This window comes from Malus sylvestris, chromosome 15, assembly GCF_916048215.2.
Source record: "Malus sylvestris chromosome 15, drMalSylv7.2, whole genome shotgun sequence".
In the NCBI taxonomy this organism is placed as follows: domain Eukaryota; kingdom Viridiplantae; phylum Streptophyta; class Magnoliopsida; order Rosales; family Rosaceae; genus Malus; species Malus sylvestris.
Window position 1 is genome coordinate 7,599,011 of NC_062274.1, and position 18,743 is coordinate 7,617,753.

General features: G+C 37.5%; 2 protein-coding genes across 2 annotated transcripts; one reads left to right on the plus strand and one right to left on the minus strand.

Annotated features, from left to right (window-relative positions):
• The first annotated feature begins 2,356 nt into the window (after positions 1-2,356).
• LOC126604324 (replication protein A 32 kDa subunit A-like) lies at positions 2,357-5,565 on the plus strand. The gene is made up of 10 exons (XM_050271534.1): positions 2,357-2,672; positions 2,888-2,998; positions 3,121-3,218; positions 3,391-3,432; positions 3,564-3,641; positions 4,549-4,627; positions 4,758-4,859; positions 4,939-5,018; positions 5,165-5,233; positions 5,353-5,565. The coding sequence occupies exons 1-10, from the start codon at positions 2,568-2,570 to the stop codon at positions 5,435-5,437; spliced, it is 849 nt and encodes a 282-aa protein (XP_050127491.1). The 5' UTR covers positions 2,357-2,567; the 3' UTR covers positions 5,438-5,565.
• Positions 5,566-16,600: 11,035 nt separating this feature from the next.
• On the minus strand, positions 16,601-17,250 carry LOC126604325 (flowering-promoting factor 1). The gene has a single exon (XM_050271535.1). The coding sequence runs from the start codon at positions 17,191-17,193 to the stop codon at positions 16,873-16,875; it is 321 nt and encodes a 106-aa protein (XP_050127492.1). The 5' UTR covers positions 17,194-17,250; the 3' UTR covers positions 16,601-16,872.
• Positions 17,251-18,743: the final 1,493 nt, after the last annotated feature.

Below are 18,743 nucleotides of genomic sequence, written 5' to 3' on the forward strand. Positions count from 1 at the left end.
AGTCAACTTGTGGTCATTTTTGGTTTTCCCTTTTATAAATATCTTACATATTTTCAGTAATTACACCGTAAGGGAATTATCTTAGCACTTCAATGGAAAATACGTTTTTAGTGCAGAAAACACGCTCTACTATAAGAGTAAATTATAACTATGATCCTTTAATTTTAACTTAATTTGAGCAATGGTCCATCAACTAAAAATTCATTATCATTGGTCTCTCAACTCATCAAAACGTGTAGCTATGGTCCCTCGACTAAAAATCCATTACCATTGGTCCCTCAACTTTAATTCAACTGGATAAATGGTCTCTTAACTTTAACATAATTGTAGCAATGCTCCTTCCAACATAACTCATTTTAACAAATTTTTTGATGTAGTTTACGGAAATGACCATAATTACACACTTTGATGAGTTGAAAGACCCTAATTAAATAAATTGTTATTTCAACATAACTTATTTTGACTAAATTTTGATGAAATTGATGAAAATGACTATAGCTACATATTTTGATAAGTTGAGAGACCAATGGTAATGGATTTCTAGTTGAGTGACCATTACTCCAATTTGATTAAAGTTGAGGGACTATTACTACAATTTACTCTTACTATAATTGCATAAAAAAATGTCGGTGTATTTTCGTGCGAATTCAATTCTTGTTTATGCTTTAATATAGCTGCAAAAAATAATTATGTTTGTGCATTTTTTATGCATATTCAACTTTCATTGATTCTCTTCTCTAATAACTAATTATCAAACTCACAAAAGTTTTTGCTTTGTTAGAAAATATATACGGTGTGTTGTCCGTTACGTGGTTCGTTATTGGTTTTTCTGAGAAATAAGACAATTGATTGACCAAAATTATGTGGATTAATTAGAGACTAACAACTCCATGCAACTATGGGCATGGAATCATGTTTTCGAACTCAGAGTGAGTGACATATCTAAGTAAAGACATTTTCTCCAAGTGAAACACAAATTTCTAATTTATATACCATTTCTTCTAAATCTAAATGACAAACAACAAATGATATGAAAGTTGAAGAAATGATATGTTTATTGGGGTTTCCTACCAAGCATGACCAATCTGAGTAACAGATATCCACATGACTTTGTTTCTCCATTTCACATGATATAGGGTTACATTTTATTAGTATTTTTTTTAAATTGACTATTTTTTTGCATATAAATTTACACTTAAACCATCTTCAATGGTTGGGCTAAAAGCCAAATATTTTAGCCCGGAAAATTTAGCTTTTAGCCCAGAAACAGCTTTTATACTTCAACCGTTCTGGTCTAAAATTTTATGTACATGACAAATAAAATATTAAGAACAAAACTCACAATTTTTGTGGCGCTCATTCCACTAGCCATGCCAACCACGGCTATCTCTAAGCTTCATTTCCATAAAGTGCATGCTTTGTTGATAGTCTTCCACCGATCATAAACACCACCACCATCCCGCCCACTGCCATTGCAGTTTTCTTGAAACTTTGCAATGATTTTATCCCACAAAACCTTCTTGTTTTGATTTGTGCCAACTGTACCATCTTCGCTAACAGAAACTCATGCTAAGTATAAAGCAACATTTTCCTCACAGGTACAATTATGACCTCTAATATGCTATCTTGCCATGTTGAACAATTTGGAAATGGTAAAAAGATAAATTGGAAGAATTGTAAGAGAAAATTGAGTTTTGTGTGGATGTTTGAACAAATACATAGGTATTTATAGAGTTTTGGGGTGAATTTTGTGTTAAATAATTTTTTTTAATTATTTTAGCCATTGGATTTAAATTTGGGCCGTTATATATATATTTTTACCGTTAGATTTGATTATATTCGATCTTAGCCGTTAGATTTAATGTATTTTAAAATAACATATTATAAAAAAATGAAATTTGCATCTGGACCGTTGGATCAACCAACGGTCCTTAAATCACAACCCTTGGATGTAATTATAGTTGTTGGGAGCCCAAGTGGGTGGCCGACACACGGCCTAACAGAGGGGCCCACCATGTCGAGAAACCCTTGTAGGCGCACTCGTGGGGCACGTTGGAGCATGGATGGGCCGAGACTGGCCTAATTGCTAGCAAGTCCACTCGCATAAGGGGGGGGGGGAATTTGGGGGAAAATTTGGCATTTAGCCCACCATTGGAATTGTTCTTATGGATGATTATTTTTATTTGTTTACAAATAATAGCGTTGATAATTATCCTAAAAAGCAGTTATTTGGCTTCCGAAAAAATTTGATACATATTTTGCTAGTTTAGAAAATAAACAATTGATGAGTGTATAATGACATACTATTTGTAAATAATAATTGTTTTTCAGTGTTACCTATCATTGAATAAAGACGGATTCGATTTGGGCCGTGAAAGCCGGGTCTTCTTTCCGATACGAAGAAGATGAAGATTTAGCGGGAAAATAAAAAAGTTAAACAAGATTGGCGGGAAGAATACTCGCCTTCCTAAAGTTCTCATATAAAAGCATCAGTTCATCTCATACCGCCGCTTCCACTTCCTCTCTTTCATTTCCCAGATCGTTTTCTCTCTCCAAGGGTTTCAAAGATGTTCTCAGGCTCCCAATTCGATGCCACGAACGCCTTCTCCGGCGGCGGTTTCATGGCTTCTCAGTCCACTCAATTCGGCGATTCCACTCCCTCTCCGGCCAAGGTAACGTTTCCCTTCAATAACTGTGAAAAAATGAAAAAATAAGAGTATATATTTAATTAATTATGTGTTTGAAGGTTATTTTGCTTGAGTTTTGTTAAAATCCGATTTAGGGTTTCGGCGAAGTCGGTGTTTGCTCACTTTCATCTCAATTATCGCCTTTGATTTTTGTTGTTTGATTGATTTTGGAAGTATTTTTGTTGTAATTGTTGTTTCAGAGACGCGAAACTCACGGATTGGTTCCGGTGACGGTGAAGCAGATTAGCGAAGCCCATCAGTCCGGTGACGAAAAATCGAACTTTGTGATCAGCGGGGCAGATGTTGCTAATGTATGTATGCACCGTTTTTAGTTTCATCAGGATTTTATTGTTTGTTTCTCATAACAATCAATTTAATGGAAAAAGAGAGATTTTTGGAATGTTTCAGTTAATATGATATTTGGTTGGTTTAGGTATCGGTGGTTGGGATGGTTTTTGACAAAGCCGAAAGGAACACTGATGTTGATTTCACTGTGGATGACGGAACAGGGCGAATCAAGTGCAGAAGATGGTAATTTTTTGCGTTGCCCTGTTTGATTGAGTTTATATTATCACATTGTTAACTGTTTTGAAGAGATTATTGCGTTTTGGTGTTCAACGCAATGCACAATCTAGCAACTTAAGCTAAAAATGGATATATACCTGAAATGTTTTAAGTTTTGGATCACTCTGTTTCTTAACAGGGTGAATGAGAATTTTGACTCCAGAGAAATGCAGGAAATAGAGTAAGTTTCTCTCCCTATCATCAGTGAGTTCTTCATTGAAATTTTGACACCTTATATAGATATCTGGATTGTTGAGTGACCAAAACATTGTGACGTTCTTATAATATAAGTCTTGATTTATTTTGCAACAGAGATGGAATATATGTTCGTGTTAATGGACACTTGAAAGTCTTTCAAGGTGTTCGACTGATAGTTGCCTTCTCTGTGAGGTATGGTTATAGAAAACTTTCTTTTTTGTATAACTCTGAGTGCCTGTAGATCTCGTTGCGCCAATGCATCATATGGCTAATTTGGATTTTCAATTGTAGTAGTATGATAACAGGAGGACTTGTCACATATTAGTATTTGTACATTGTATACACACAGGTGCACTGTGCATGTGAACACATACCAACATTGCATCTTATAAGTTTGAAGCAAGATAATGATGGATTTGTAATAGTGGAGATGTCTTGTAACTACAGAGATTTTGATCTGGCTCTAAAATTTCTTAACTTTTTGGGAGATTCCCCTTGTCCTCTAAGTTATGTTGAAGTCTTTGGCCGTGTTTGTAAGTGAGGTTCACTAATCTAAAGGAAGAAATGGATGACAACCTTCATATTTTTATCTAAGTTGAAGGTTACTCATGAAGAAAAGATATCCCTACTTATTCCCACAAAAATGGTATAGGATTAAAGGGGAGAACTTTTCTTCATGAGTAACTTGAACAAAATATGGAAGTTGTCATCCATTTCTTCCTTCAAAATGCCTTCAATGTAGTGAATAGTCCTATCCACGTCAATTTTAACACACGAGGCCTTTGTGCGTAATCAAAGATGCTAAATTTTGGACAACTGTTCTAAGAAAATGTATTGAATTTAATTTTGGATAACTGAGTAAAAGTTTTTGTCAAATATTTTTTCATTCATCAGTTTTGGTTGTAATTTTTCTGTAAGGCAAGCATTCTGTTATTGTTGATTTACTGCATGATTGATGCAGACTAGTAGTACTCTTTTTGGATGCTTTTGTTTATCATATTTTTTATGAATGTATGATTGTTTTGTATGATGCTTTGTTCATACTGCCTAATGACCACTCATACTAAAATCAATAGTACATGCCTTGAATTTGTTCCAGGCCTGTGAAAAACTTCGATGAAGTTGCTTTCCACTTCATTGAGTGCATACATACCCACCTACTGACATCCAAGTTACAGGTATCATTACTATTTTGAATTGATGGAAGAATTACTTTGTTTTGTGCATTCATTAGCTTGAAGAGGAATTTGGATAGACTGTACCTCATTATTTGTTAATTTACTTATGGTGTATTTACATTCGTTAAAGCTGCAAGGGAATGCTGCCACTCAAGCTCAGCCTATGGACTCATCTCTGAACACTCCTGTGCGGAGTGGGTCAACTGGATATCAGACAGCCCCGTCAAACCAAGTATGTTCTCTGATTATGAACAATTACATCTCAAACTGTCTTTACTTGTTTAGCAAGCAATTAATGTTCAATTTTGTAGTTCTCCGGGCAAGTTAGCGTTGATGGACTAAAGAGCTGTGATCAGTTGGTTCTTGATTATCTGCAGCAGCCTTCAAGCATGTGAGTCACAATTTCACTGGGAACTTTTTTACTCATTTTGGTTTTCTTAGTGTCACGCCTTTTCATGTAAGATGCATTGGCTGCGGGTGCTTAATTTCAACTTTTTACTGTGTTCAATTTTGGGACTTAAATTATTTTTATTGCAGTGGAAAAGAAAAGGGGATACACAGAGATGAACTTTCCCAGCACCTGAAAGTTCCTGTGGGAAAGATCTTGTACACCCTCTCTCTCTCTCTCTCTCTCTCTCTCTCTCTCTCTCTCTCTCTCTCTCCCTCCCTCCTGGATTAACTTTTATCTTTTTGTTCTTACGCTGAATTTCACTTCGCTATTCCAGGGAAGCTATCAGATCTCTTGAGGAGGAAGGCTTAATATATTCCACGATCGATGAGTTTCACTACAAGTCAGCAGCATATGGTTAATATTCGTCATGAATTTAACTGTCTGTAGGATTGCAAGTACTTCTATATGAGTGCTATAATGCATACTTGTCTTTCCATATCTAATATATATCCCTGGATCTTCTGGTGGGTTCAGTATTAAAGTTCAATTAACCGCCCTTGCTATTTTGGTTGATCATAAAATGTTATTTGTGAGATAACAAGTTCAGTCGTTCACTGATTTCAATAGCTGTCCTGATAACAATTTCAGTAGTTTACTATAGTCATCAAGGTCTTGAAATCAAACAGGACGTGGACTCTATAGCTATACTTTCTTTCCCACTGTTGACTCTCTCTCTTCAAAGCGTGGATGAACCTGTTGCAAGAAATATTGGGCTTGTCCCAAAATCCTACTACCTCAGGAAGCAGAGGATTGTCTAATTAAAATCAGTCTTTCCTACAATATTTTTTTAACAGTCAGTCTGAATTAATCAAGCTACAATTTTCTGTTAATTACAATCAGTTAATCCGTGATTCATTTGATTTATTAAATCCAATCGGAGAGTAAGAAATATAACATTTAATTTCTAGTAGTCTAACACTGCATGCGGTTTTGTGATAAAAAATAAGGTAATCTTCAACTGATCTGGTCAGAGGGTATAAGGTGAAAAATAGTTCGAAATGATACAAAAACTGTCTCTAACTGAGGGTTAGACCAAAGAATTTGTGAGCCCTATTGGACCATATTTCATCCACCAGGCCAGCGGGTTGGTCGAAAAGAGCCAGCCAGCCAGCCCGTCTTTAGCAGCCCAAAACAGGAGGGAATATGTGCGCCCAGCTCATTGAGACCGAAATTGCATAGATTCCAAAGACAATAGTCCCAGCTGAGAACGAAACATGGCTTAAAATCCATTAATGTGGACCACTCCTTGCAGGGCACGTGTCGTCCTTCCTCAGAAACAATGATGCCTCTCTTAAGAAATTAGATATGTTGTAATTGATTTCTTATTATTCACAGAAACAAGATTACATTCTTATACACACAGTGTATATCACGATCCTAGTTAGTTGCCTATAATCAAGGCTAACTAGAGCTAAATAAGGAAATAAATCACTAATGAACAATTTACAATGGTTGACCTAATCAATCCGAGACATCCTCTTTAACACTCCCCCTCAAGTTGGAGTGTATATTGATAACACCCAACTTGGTAAGTAAGACTTCAAACTGGACTGAACCCAGTGCCTTGGTAAACATGTCAGCTGGCTGGTCCGTTGTTCATACATAGGTTGTTCGTATCATTCTTCCTTGAATCTTTTCACGCACTACATGGCAGTCTATCTCTATGTGCTTTGTTCGTTCATCAAATACCGGGTTTTGAGGAGATGTGCAAAGCCGCTTGGTTGTCACAGAATAGCGTAACAGGTTGTGCATGTTCTACTCGCAAATCTGCCAAGATGTTCTTCAACCATGTGACTTCACAACACGTAGTTGCCATAGAACGATATTCTACTTCTGCACTGGAATGAGACACAATGCTTTGTTTCTTTGTCTTCCAAGAAATTGGCGCTTGACCAAGTAAGATGCAATAACCAGTTATCGATCTTCTGGTGTCCTTACATCGAGCCCAATTAGCATCACAAAATGCTTGTAGTTGTAATGACCCTGTGGAAGGAAGAAATATTCCTTGTCCAGGAGCTTGCTTGATGTACCTTAGAACTTTGTGTGCTGCTTCAAGATGTGGCTGTCGTGGCTTATCCATGAACTGCATAAGTTAGGTCAGGTCTTGTGATGGTCAAATAGATTAATCTGCCCACGAGTCGCCTATATGAAGACGGATCACTTAGTAATTCCCTATCTGCTTGTGTAAGAGATAAATTTTATTCCAAAGGAACCCGAGAGGGTTTGGCACTAAGAAACCCCGTATCTTCTAATATTTCCAACGCATATTTGCGTTGACATAGAGTGATTCCCTTCTTTGATCTTGCAACTTCTATCCCCAAGAAGTATTTAAGCTGCCCCAAGTCCTTTAGTTTGAATCGTGAGGAAATGAATTGCTTGGTGTCTTCTATCTCTTGCAAATTATTCCCTGCAAGTATCACGTCATCAACATAAACCAACAAGGCTATGAAGCTACCTTGACGGCTTCAGACGAATAACGAGTAGTCAGACCGTGATTGATGGAATCCAGCAGCCTTGAGAGCAGTGGAGAGCTTGATGAACCATTGCCTCGAGGCGTGCTTTAAGCCATAAATGGATTTATTTAATTTGCATACACGAGTCTCCCCCTTTCATCCAAATCCAGGCAGCAAGGACATATAGACATCTTCATATAAATCACCATGCAAGAACACATTATTCACGTCAAGTTGGTGCAAGTGCCACCCTTGTATCGAAGCTATGCTGAGAAGAACACGAACCGTGGTTAGTTTGGCAACCGGGGCAAAAGTTTCCCGATAATCAACATCCTCGATTTGACTGTATCATTTCGCAACAAGGCGTGCCTTGTACCGCTCGAGACTGCCATCAGGTTTGAGCTTGACTTTATAGACCCATTTGCAGCCAATAGGATGTTTGTGAAGTGGCAAATGCATGAAAGTCTAAGTGTGGTTGGCTTGAAGAGCAGCAATTTCATGCTGCATGGCTTCACGCCACATAGGATCCTGAACAGCCTGTTGAAAACTAGTAGGTTCTTTGAGGAGGGTGAGAGCAGTGGTGAAGGCTTTATGGTGAGAGGACAAACAACCATAAGACAAATAATGAGAATTGGAATGAGAAGTACCTGGGGATGTGACCATGCTCGTGGAGGATATGAGAGCCGCACGTGAAGGAATAACTGCCTCAATGTGAAAGTCCTGCAAAAACGTGGATGGTTTGATTGGTCGCGTGCCTCGACGGAGATGAGGGGAGGCATGAGTAGCAGGAGGTGTGTAAGAGGGTGAAGTTTGAGAGTGGAGTAGGGTTGGAGAGGGAGGAATGGTGGTGGTAGTAGGAGATGGTGAAGTAGGCTCTGGTAGGTTAGGAGGACAAGGAGAAAGAGAAGGAAATGCCTTTGAGGAAGAATCTGAAAGGGAAAATGGAGGAGAGAGATCAGTGGTCAATGGAAAAATGGAAATGGGTTGTGAAGAGGATGGTGGTGGCACAACGGAAAGTTCATAATTCTGGTAAGGGAATTAATCCTCAAAGAACACAACATCCCGTGAAACAAAGATCTTCTTAAGGTTGAGATCAAAGAGTTGATAACATTTTTTACCATAAGGGTAACCAAGGAAGATACAACGACTTGCACGGGGATCAAATTTGGAAGGTCGTTAGGCATGAGTGGAAGCAAAGCACAGACAACCAAAGACACGCAAGTGAGAATAGTTTGGTGTCTTGTGGAACAATTTTTCATACGGTGTTTTCCCTTGAAGGAGAAGGGTTGGTGTCCTATTGATGAGATATGTCGCAGCAAGAATGGCATCTTCCCAGAAACATTTAGGAAGAGAAGCTTGGAAAAGCAACGCTCTAGGCATATTGGGTAAGTGCCGATGTTTGCGTTCAGCAACACCGTTTTGCTGAGGTGTGTTAACACAACTAGATTGATGGATGATGCCTTTGGAGGCGTAAAAACTTGCAAGTTTAAATTCATGACCATTATCACTTCGCACGATTTTGACTTTAGCATTGAATTGAGTTTCGACCATATGAATGAATTGGATTAAGAGGGTTCGTGTATCTGACTTATGCTTCATTAAATAAACCCATGTGCTCCTACTATGGTCATCTACTATAGTAAGAAAGTATTTGGCTCCTGAAAGAGACGCAACTTGGTAACCACCCCAAATATCAATATGTATTAACTCAAAACAAGATTGACTATAAATGGAGCTTAATGAGAAAGGTAATCTGGTTTGTTTGGCTAATGGACAAATCAAACAGTTATTGGAAGCACAAGGTTTATTAGTGAAAAAGGGAAATAGCGAAGAAGCTGTGGGAGAGGGATGTCCGAGACGTTGATGCCAACAGTGTGGAGAAGCAACTTGAACGTGATTGCATGTTCCTTTCTTAGGTGGATCAAGGTAGTATAGCCCCTTCCGTTCACTGCCCGTCCCAATCATCTTCCCCGAGCGTAGGTCCTGTATGATACAAAAATGGTTTAGAAATATGGTGATATAGAATGAGTCATATGCTAACTTGCTTATGGATATTAAGTTAAGCTTAAAAAGAGGTACACATAAGACATTGTCAAGCATGAAGTGGGGTGAGAAAATTATTTGTCCAATGTGGGTAACCTGGGCAAGGGAACCATTTGGTAATTCAACTGTATGGTTTGCAACTTCCCTGGAATGGGTGAGAAGATCAGGACTACAAACAATGTGGTCTGTGGCACCGCTGTCTAAGATCCAGACATTTTGCTTGCCATTATATGTAAAGGAGAAAGCTTTACCTGAAAGTTTTTCTACATGTGAGGAATTGCCGACTTGGTTGGCAAAGGAAGGTTTGTTTTTGTTCAACATGTTGAGAATTTGCTTGGAATTTTCCTGAGAGAAAGGAAAGCTAGACATCACCTCCTTTTTGTCATGAGATGTAACTTGATTTCCTTTATAAGAGAATGAACGGTTTGACTCAATTTCAGCGGCTGCTTTTCTCTTGCGACAGTAGTCAAATGTGTGACATTTCCAGCCACAAAAAGTGCATTTAAGGTGAGCACGACAGTTCTTTGTAAGATGATTTGTCTTGTTGCACTTTCCACAGCGCGACCCTCCATCGTCTAATTCAGTGTCGTGGCCAACACCCTTCACAGCAAACACAGCTGCTTCTGGTTGGATAATATGTTTCCCATTTGAGACTTCAGCTTGTTTCTCATGTCGAAGAACAAGTGTATAGGCTTTGTTGACAGTAGGCAGTGGTTCTAACAACAAGGTGCTGCTACGAACTGTGGCATACGAATCATTTAAACCCATGAGAAACTTCATCGTTTTATGAGTTTCAACATACGACGTTATCTATCTCTTTGTCTCACAACGACATAAAGGGATTGAAACCAAGACGTCACGTTCATCCCAAAGACTCTTAAGTTTAGTAAAATAAGAGATTACTGTCATACTGTTTTGCACACAGTCATGAATTTCGTTCTCTATATGGAAAAGTTGAACAATGTTCACATGAGAAAATCTCTCTTGCAAGTCAAGCCACATCTGCCGTGCATCTTTGTAGTGTATGACACTTCCCGAGATCTCTTTGGACATGGAGCCAAGCAACCATGTTTTCACCAGGTTGTTGCATCGGTTCCATTGTTGAAATTCTTCAATCTGGTCATTGCTTGGTTTCTCGATCGTCCCATCAACGAGGCCTAACTTGTTTTTGACCATCAAAGCCATGGTCATGGATTGGACCCATATACCATAGTTGTCTTCCACAAGCGGCTGCGGCATAAGCACCGCATTAGGTTGATCCGAGTGATGAAGATAGAGTGGATAATTAGGGTTTTCCCACTTTTGATACAAAGTCATGCCTGAAGAGGTCGACTTTTCTGGTTTGTCGCCCATGGCTATGGTTGCTAGGGTTTGTATTTCTTATTTGATGTGTTTCCCAGTTCTTTCACTCTGGTACCATCTTAAGAAACTAGATATGTTGTAATTGATTTCTTATTATTCACAGAAACAAGATTACATTCTTATACACACAATGTATATCACAATCCTAGTTAGTTGCCTATAATCAAGGCTAACTAGAGCTAAATAAGGAAATAAATCACTAATGAACAATTTACAATGGTTGACCTAATCAATCCGGGATATCCTCTTTAATAGCCTCCAAATTAATATTCACATTACTCTACAGTGCTACTGTTTCTTCCCTTATTTAATTTTCTTCCTCTCAAATTAAAATTTAAAAAATAATTAAAAAATAATTTATCAGATTAGCTAGCTTCATGCTGACGCTAGGTTATTGTTGGAATTTGATATGGTAGTTTAATTCAATTAACCACATCTTCAATCAAAGGAATGATTTATTCATTTAGTAACAAGTGACACTCATAATATGTCTAAAAACCTTATTTTAATATGGTAGTTTAATTCAATTAACAAAATTACTTCAATTAAAATAATAAATTATGTTTGACCTATAGCCCTTTGGCCATCTCGGTTGGAGATGATTTTTTGTCACATGACTATATTTGGCCTATGAGCCTTTGACCCCTCAGTTGGAGATGCTAAAAAATATGGTCTGGTATTGTTCATTAGAATATTAATTTCTTAGAGGGCTATAAGACTAAGGTCATCTCCAACCGAGGGTTGGCTAGAGAGCTCGTTTTAGCCCTTTGGCCCTCCAAGATATTAATATTTTAATGAACAGTATATGACCATGTTTGCCTCCATCTCTAACCAAGGGCCAAAGGGTCATAGGGCCAAACATAATTTATTATTTAAAAACTACAACTTAAATATAATTAAATAAGGAACAATTTTTTTTTTTATGTTGTGTAATTTTTATGTTGGTTAATGTTATTTAATGTTGTTTCATATTGCCTAATGTTGTTTCATGTTACTTAATTTAATTTAATGTTGTATAATGACTTCGGAAGTTATAGGAAAAAATAGAATTTAAAAAAAATGAACCATATATTTATATATTTATGCCACATTCTAAAGGGTGCGTTTGGTACGTGGGACAGGACGGGACGGAACGGGACGAGGCGTTCCGTCCCGCGTTTGGTACGCCAAAAATGGGTGGAACGCGTTGTTCCATGAGACAAAAATTGGGTGTTTTTGCGTCCCGCCTGCCCCCCGGAACGGGTTGTTCCACGTATGTGGAACACAAAAATTCCACTGTCTACCCTCCCTCTCTCTCCCCCAACCTCCCTTTCCCGTACCTTCGTTACCCTCCCTCTCTCCTGTAGCCTCCTCTTCCACCATAAACCCAGCAACCCAAATGCTTCGTTACCCAAACGTAGCTTCGTTACCCAGCAACCCAGATGAATTCGAGCTAAATTTCGAGCTTTCCGGGCTGAGTCGGCTCTCTCTTCCTCTTCTCTTCTATTTCTTTCGCCGGCTCTCGCTCTCTTACGGAACACAGCTGAAAGCAGCAGCTCCACATCCACCTTCCAATGGCTTCCGTCAACCCATGTTGCTCCTCAATGGCTCTTTCCCCTTCTCCGTAAGCCCCCACCCCCTCTCTCTCTCTGGGTTTAAAATTTGTATTATCCGTTTGTTGATTTGAATAATCACAATGATCTGAAATGTTAATCCTGAAATTGTGAGAGATAAATCGAGGTTTTTCATGTTTTGGAATTGAGGCATTGTGTGTGTAATGTGTGTTTAATGTTAAATCTTCAAATGGAGGAGGTAAATTGATATTACGCTAAACCAGGTAGTGGATGGAAATTGGGAATCCACACTCGCCTCCCTTAGCCTTTTCATATCGTTGGTTTTAAAGTGGGGGAAAATAGTTTGATTTACTGGAATTGAAGAGAAAGATAATGAAATGAAGAGAAAGTATGAGTTTGATTTACTAGGTTTGATTTTTACTGGGAGATCTGAGCATGCGGGAGAGAGAGAGAGAGTCAAATGGAAGAAGAGAAAGCAGAGAAACGGGAGAGAGAGAGAGTCAAATAAAAAGGGTAAGTTAGTCCTTTAATCTAGTTTCGTTCTGTTCCATCTTGCCGGTACCAAACATGACATGAATCTTTGTTCCGTTCCGTCCCGTCCCATCTGCGTACCAAACGCTACCAAAGGGAACGCATCTAAGTATTGAAACGCATCTAAGTATTGAAATCATCTGCGTCTAAAATTTGAAGATTGAGATGACACTATAGCCAAATGAACTCCATTCCTGATTAAAAAATCAAGCACTTCGTGAATTGACACCTAACGTGATGACACTCTTTAACAACGAGCATTCCCGACTCGGAAAAAAAAGTCATTTTATATTATGTTTCCTTTTCCTCTCTTGTATATTGGTTTTCGTCACACTCTCCCCCTCCATTTCTACCTCTCATTCCTTTCCTTTATAATCTGTGCAGATTGCACTACATGATATAAATGGACAGGTCTTACTTTTCAATATTAATCTTATATCTAATTAGCAAAATAGCAGGAAGAAAATGACTTAATCATGTGTTGTTTCTGCTGAAAATGATCGCTAGATTGGAGCAATAATTCAAACTAATTTAGGTCATCGAATACTCGTAGAATGGAAGAATTTTCCTAATATTTGATCAATAATGTCGTTATTATTTGATCGATCATTCAGTAATTAAGAGTTATAAAATCCTCATTTTATTAAATTTCTCAAGTTTGTTGAAAATAAATTTTAATCACTAGTGAAAGGCTCAATGTCTGTAGATGGCCACATTGGTTAGAACATATATTTGCATCCGATGTGGATGCGCTCAAGTTTGAATTTCACGTATGGAGTTTAGACTATTTCAAAATTAAATATGGCCTCTTTTTACATTTTTTGTAAGTCTGAGCTCGCACTGAATAAATTTGATGAAAAAATTGGTGACTGCAACACTATTATCTTTTGAATGAATGTGGTTGAAAAGTTTAATTCGATCGCTCAGAAGCAGATGAAAAAATTTTTGTAAGTCAGACGTTCTACAAAAACAAAGAAAGTACAACCGCAGAAGCAGATGAAAATACCCATACAAAAACAAATAAAGTGCAGAAGCCAATAACAAACCCAATCAAATATGACAATCTGATTGGAGGAAGGAAAAGTTGATTAAAGCAATCTGTTGTTTCTTTTACACACAAATTTATAGGTAGTTTAGAAGAATTTAATATTTATTTCTATTGTTTGTAAAAATAAAAATAAAATAAAAACATTAAACTCAATACTTTAGAAACTTTAAAATCCCATTCACTTTGTAATGGGAGGAGAGTGACAAAATTAATATCACATCTGCGAGCAAGATCTGCCACCATTCAATAATTCCAGATCAAATGGCAACAATCTCACAACCCCTGATCAGGCCCCAGATTTCTGGCCAGGCAGAAGGGACAACAGGGGCATAACTATCACTCTACAACAGCAACAGGACTAAAACCCTAACCCTAACGTGGCGGTTAGGAGTACAGCCCACAAATGCTAACTTGGTCAACAATGGTAATTTTAGTTGACTGACCATCAAGAACAAAAACAGAAGAGGTAGGAAAGTCCAAATATTATACGATGGATTTTGACAACGATGAAGATTTTTGCAAAATTCTGGACTGTGAGTTTGCAAAGGTGAGTGGGGTTGATGTAAACAGTTCGAACAATGCCATAGATACTGCGGATTATGATAAAATGGATCATATTTTAGTGCCAAAGCAGATGGAGAATAACCAATGTGAAAGTGAATATGGTGGCCAATTTGATTATGGGTCCGAAGCTAGGAATGATCTTAATATCATGCATGTGATCTAATATTTTAGTAAATAGAGTATTGGATTTTTACTCATGCGTCTTGAGTGTGAAACACTCCATTTCCTAAATTATTGTATTAGTTTCGTATCCTTCCTCCTTCTCTTATATATTATTAATAAATTTTAAAAAAATCTTAATATCATTCTTACTTACACACTGGTAATTGTAAGCATTTCTTTTGTTAATCCATTATGCTTAATTTGTAGCTAGCCATGCTTGTGACTTAGTTGATTAACAACCAATATTTAACTTAATTAAATAAGAGAATTCACTCCAGTATCTGGTAATACCTCCTTGTAAGGAAATTGTGCTGGGAAAATTAATCTTACCTAGGTAATGCGGGAGACCAATTTTTAAACCAAATTCTGCAAACCAAATGATGTGGTAATATCGATTAATGTGCTCATTTCCTATTAGTGACACCTTTAGTTTGCACATCTAATTTAAAATTTTAATCTCCTTAGCATTATGCATCTTACTTTATAATTTTCCAACAAATTAATAACCTTACTATACATAGTAAGTTTGATCTCATCATTTGTTGTTGTGTGCACAGTGCTTGGAAAACGTCATATCTTGTTTCTTTAAATTTATTTGGTTACAGTCATAGTCTCTAAAAAAGGGACAAGGCTGCCCTCCACTTCCGGTGCCCTCCCTGTGCCCTCCACTTCCGGTGCCCTTTCTGTGCCCTCCTGTTTGTGTGGTCACGGTTAAGTCACGTCAACATTTTATATTACTATTTATTTTTATCTTATTATATCTATAAAAAAATAATATAAAATATCATGACCACACAAAATAGGTGGGCACGAAAAAAACACCGAAAGTTGAGTGTAAACAATCCTTGTCTCTAAAAAAAGGCAGTGTGGTCACGCTGCTAAATCTTTGGACATGTTTTAATTCTCTTTTCTTTTAATTTCCCAGAAAACAACACAAACATCAACTTCGTTTTCTTGTTTAAAAGGCTGTGCCACGTGCATACACAGTCTGTCAAACGAAAAGCTCAAGTGAACCCACAATCTCGTTATGACACGTGACATGTGACACCTGGCTCATGACATCTTACTGTGCCATGTTCACGTGAAGCCCCTCACATCACATGTTGAGATTTTGATCTTCCTCCACGTTGGGGACCTCATCATGTGACTTTTAAGAATCCCAATCAAAACCCATTCAACAAATATTGTAAAAGTGCTCGTGTTTTATGATTGGATAATGGATAATGCTTTGTACCCATATATTGATATTTTACCCAAACTTTGATAAGAGAAGATTTTGGATAATGTGAAAACAATGTAACTTAATTTAGGAAAAATATAGCTTTTCTTTTAGAGTACAACTTTGTGGGGTTGGATTAGAGTATCAATTAGCCAGTTATGTACTTAACGTAATTGCAATTAAGAAGAAAATTGTGTATATCTGTTTTTAATTGATTTTCCAAGCTTTTAATAATTCAAAATGATAATCCTGTTCCAAAACTTGAAACAAACATTGTCCGCGATGTTGAAAACAAAGAAAACAAAAGCAATCAAGAACAATGAAAGAAAGAGGTGTTAGAACTTTCCTGGGCTTTTTGTAGGCATGAAGATGAGCAAAAGTTGAAGTGCGATGTGACGTGCTTTGTAACTAATTAACTTCCCCGAACTTTAATCTTTTATAAATTCAGCGTTTATATATTTAGCTCTATTCCCTTCTTTTTCACACAATCATACAAGTATTGTAGTTACCAAACTGCCATCGATCATATATAGCTGCGACCTGTGCTTAAGTATTGTAGTTAACAAAAAGTAAATAGAGTCTACTCATTTGCTTCTTTCAATGATATACACTATTATTATCAGATGGTACAAAGCCAAAATATTTTACAAAGCAACCCAATATATCCCAAATAACACAATCACCATGCATGTAGATGTACTCTTTATTACACCCGATGTATACCAACAAACACAAAAGCATATCAATCACTAAAAGAACAAAGTAAGCTAGTGATATGAAGAAAAAAGAAAAAGAAATCAACAATATATCAACGAGACTCGCACACAACGTAAGGTACCAACTGATGTCATACATATGTCTACACGTCCCGAACGTGGAAGACGTTGGGGTTTTTAATGACAATATCGTACATGTAAACAGAGTTGAACTTGGAGAAGTCTCTGGGGAGAGAGATTAGATCGATCGAAGATCGCTTGTGGAATTGGAAGAGATCGGGATCACCTCCATAGTACCTCTCCCATCCTAACCCCGTCAATATTTGCTCGAGCGTTGAGTAGGACGACACCACCTGCCCACTCGGCAAGTGCACCAAAGCCTTCCTCCTAGTCGATGTCTCGGCCTGCGGATTTTCCACCAGGCGAATCACCCCATTATTATTGAAAACCCAAACCCCAGACATTTTTTCGTTCTGGTTGCTAGAACTAGGGTTTTCTCTGGTGGGCAGTATTGGTTGTAATGTGTTGCTGTTTCTTTGGAGAAAGGGGAGGAGAAGGAAATGGAGTGGGTTGCTGTGAGAAAACAGGTGGTCGGAGGGGGTATATATATGTGTGTCAAAGGGACAAATAAAAACAAGAGGGAATACTCTATGAGTGGGAGTGAGAAACTGAAAAGGATGGTGATTGTGGGACCTAATGGGATTAAAAACAAGAGGGTGCATGGATGCGCGTAGGGTTTTTTGATTTAGGGCACAAATCATCACCATCAACATCCAATTCCGTGGGGTTGGGGTTTGGAAGAATCTTTGTGTAGCTTAATTGTTCTCCTTTTTCTCTTTTTATTTTTAGGTGATGGGGAATCTTTGTATACAAATGCATGCCACTGTTCATTAATTAAGAAAAGATTCAAAAAGGAAAGTCAATGATGGAAAGACGCTGCACTCACTTATATCACGAGATGTCCACGTGAAGGGGGTGGGAGTGACTAGGGGCTGTTATTTCTTGTGTGGATCTTGGGATGTTGGTGGGTTTTCCGACTGAAAGCTGCTGTTTGGGATTATTGTTGGAAAAACGTAGTCATTTATAATTGCTTTTAACCTTAAAGGCTTTGCCCTAGTTAAGTTGTCAAATCCGGCTTGTTGTATTTTGTGATTCTTTGCAGTGTGATTTTCGAATTTCCAACTCGGAAAGAAAAGTATTAGCAATGTGGTCAGTAAATATGTGAGATTGGTGGCAAGTCACGGTTATTCACACTTTCTTCTGGGTTTCGAACCCAAGACCTCCAGTTTTTAGTTTAAAGGAAGCCTTGCAATCCGCATTTTACCACTGGGCCACCAACTCGTGGTTTGTATACTGTATTAGTTGATATAATTTTAATGAGCCTTTGAATAGATTAAGTGAATACCCAAAATTGTAGTCATTTTATTTCTATCTTTCTACATAACCGAAGAATAGAAAAGATTCTTTAAGAGTATCTGGTCCCAGAAATGCATGATAATTCAAATGTGATTTGGTCTTCCTCAATACTGTTTCAATTTTAATCATTTTTTTTTCTATTTGTTTTAAGGTATGACTATAGATGGTAAAGGTGCACGCCTTGAGTTCTTCCCAAACGGATCAACACACATCTAATTGCATGCATATTTTATTAAATGCGTCTTCATGTGGTGCTTGAAACTAAATTGGTAGAGTATACACACACACACACACACACACACATATATATATATAGGGAGTTATTATTAGCACTCCAAAAATCTCATTTGGCACTCCAAACTTTCTATAATTAGAAAGAAAAATACACTTGTGAGGAGTGTAAAATGAGATTTTTGGAAAGCTAATAACAATTCCATATATATATATATATATTTCTGGTAATGCTAGGTAGATCAAATTTGCAAATTATGCAATGTGTCACCAATAGGAAATTAACATTTTAATCAACTCTTAATAATCCAATCATCAACCATCACGTCATATAGTTTACAAAATTTATTCTAAATAGTTGGTCTCC

Coding starts and splice junctions, on each gene's coding strand:
- LOC126604325 (XM_050271535.1), bottom strand. CDS start 17,193: ATGTCTGGGGTTTGGGTTTTCAATAATAATGGGGTGATTCGCCTGGTG.
- LOC126604324 (XM_050271534.1), top strand. CDS start 2,568: ATGTTCTCAGGCTCCCAATTCGATGCCACGAACGCCTTCTCCGGCGGC. Junction 2,999..3,120: donor GCGGGGCAGATGTTGCTAAT/GTATGTATGCAC, acceptor TGGTTGGTTTAG/GTATCGGTGGTTGGGATGGT. Junction 5,234..5,352: donor GTTCCTGTGGGAAAGATCTT/GTACACCCTCTC, acceptor TCGCTATTCCAG/GGAAGCTATCAGATCTCTTG.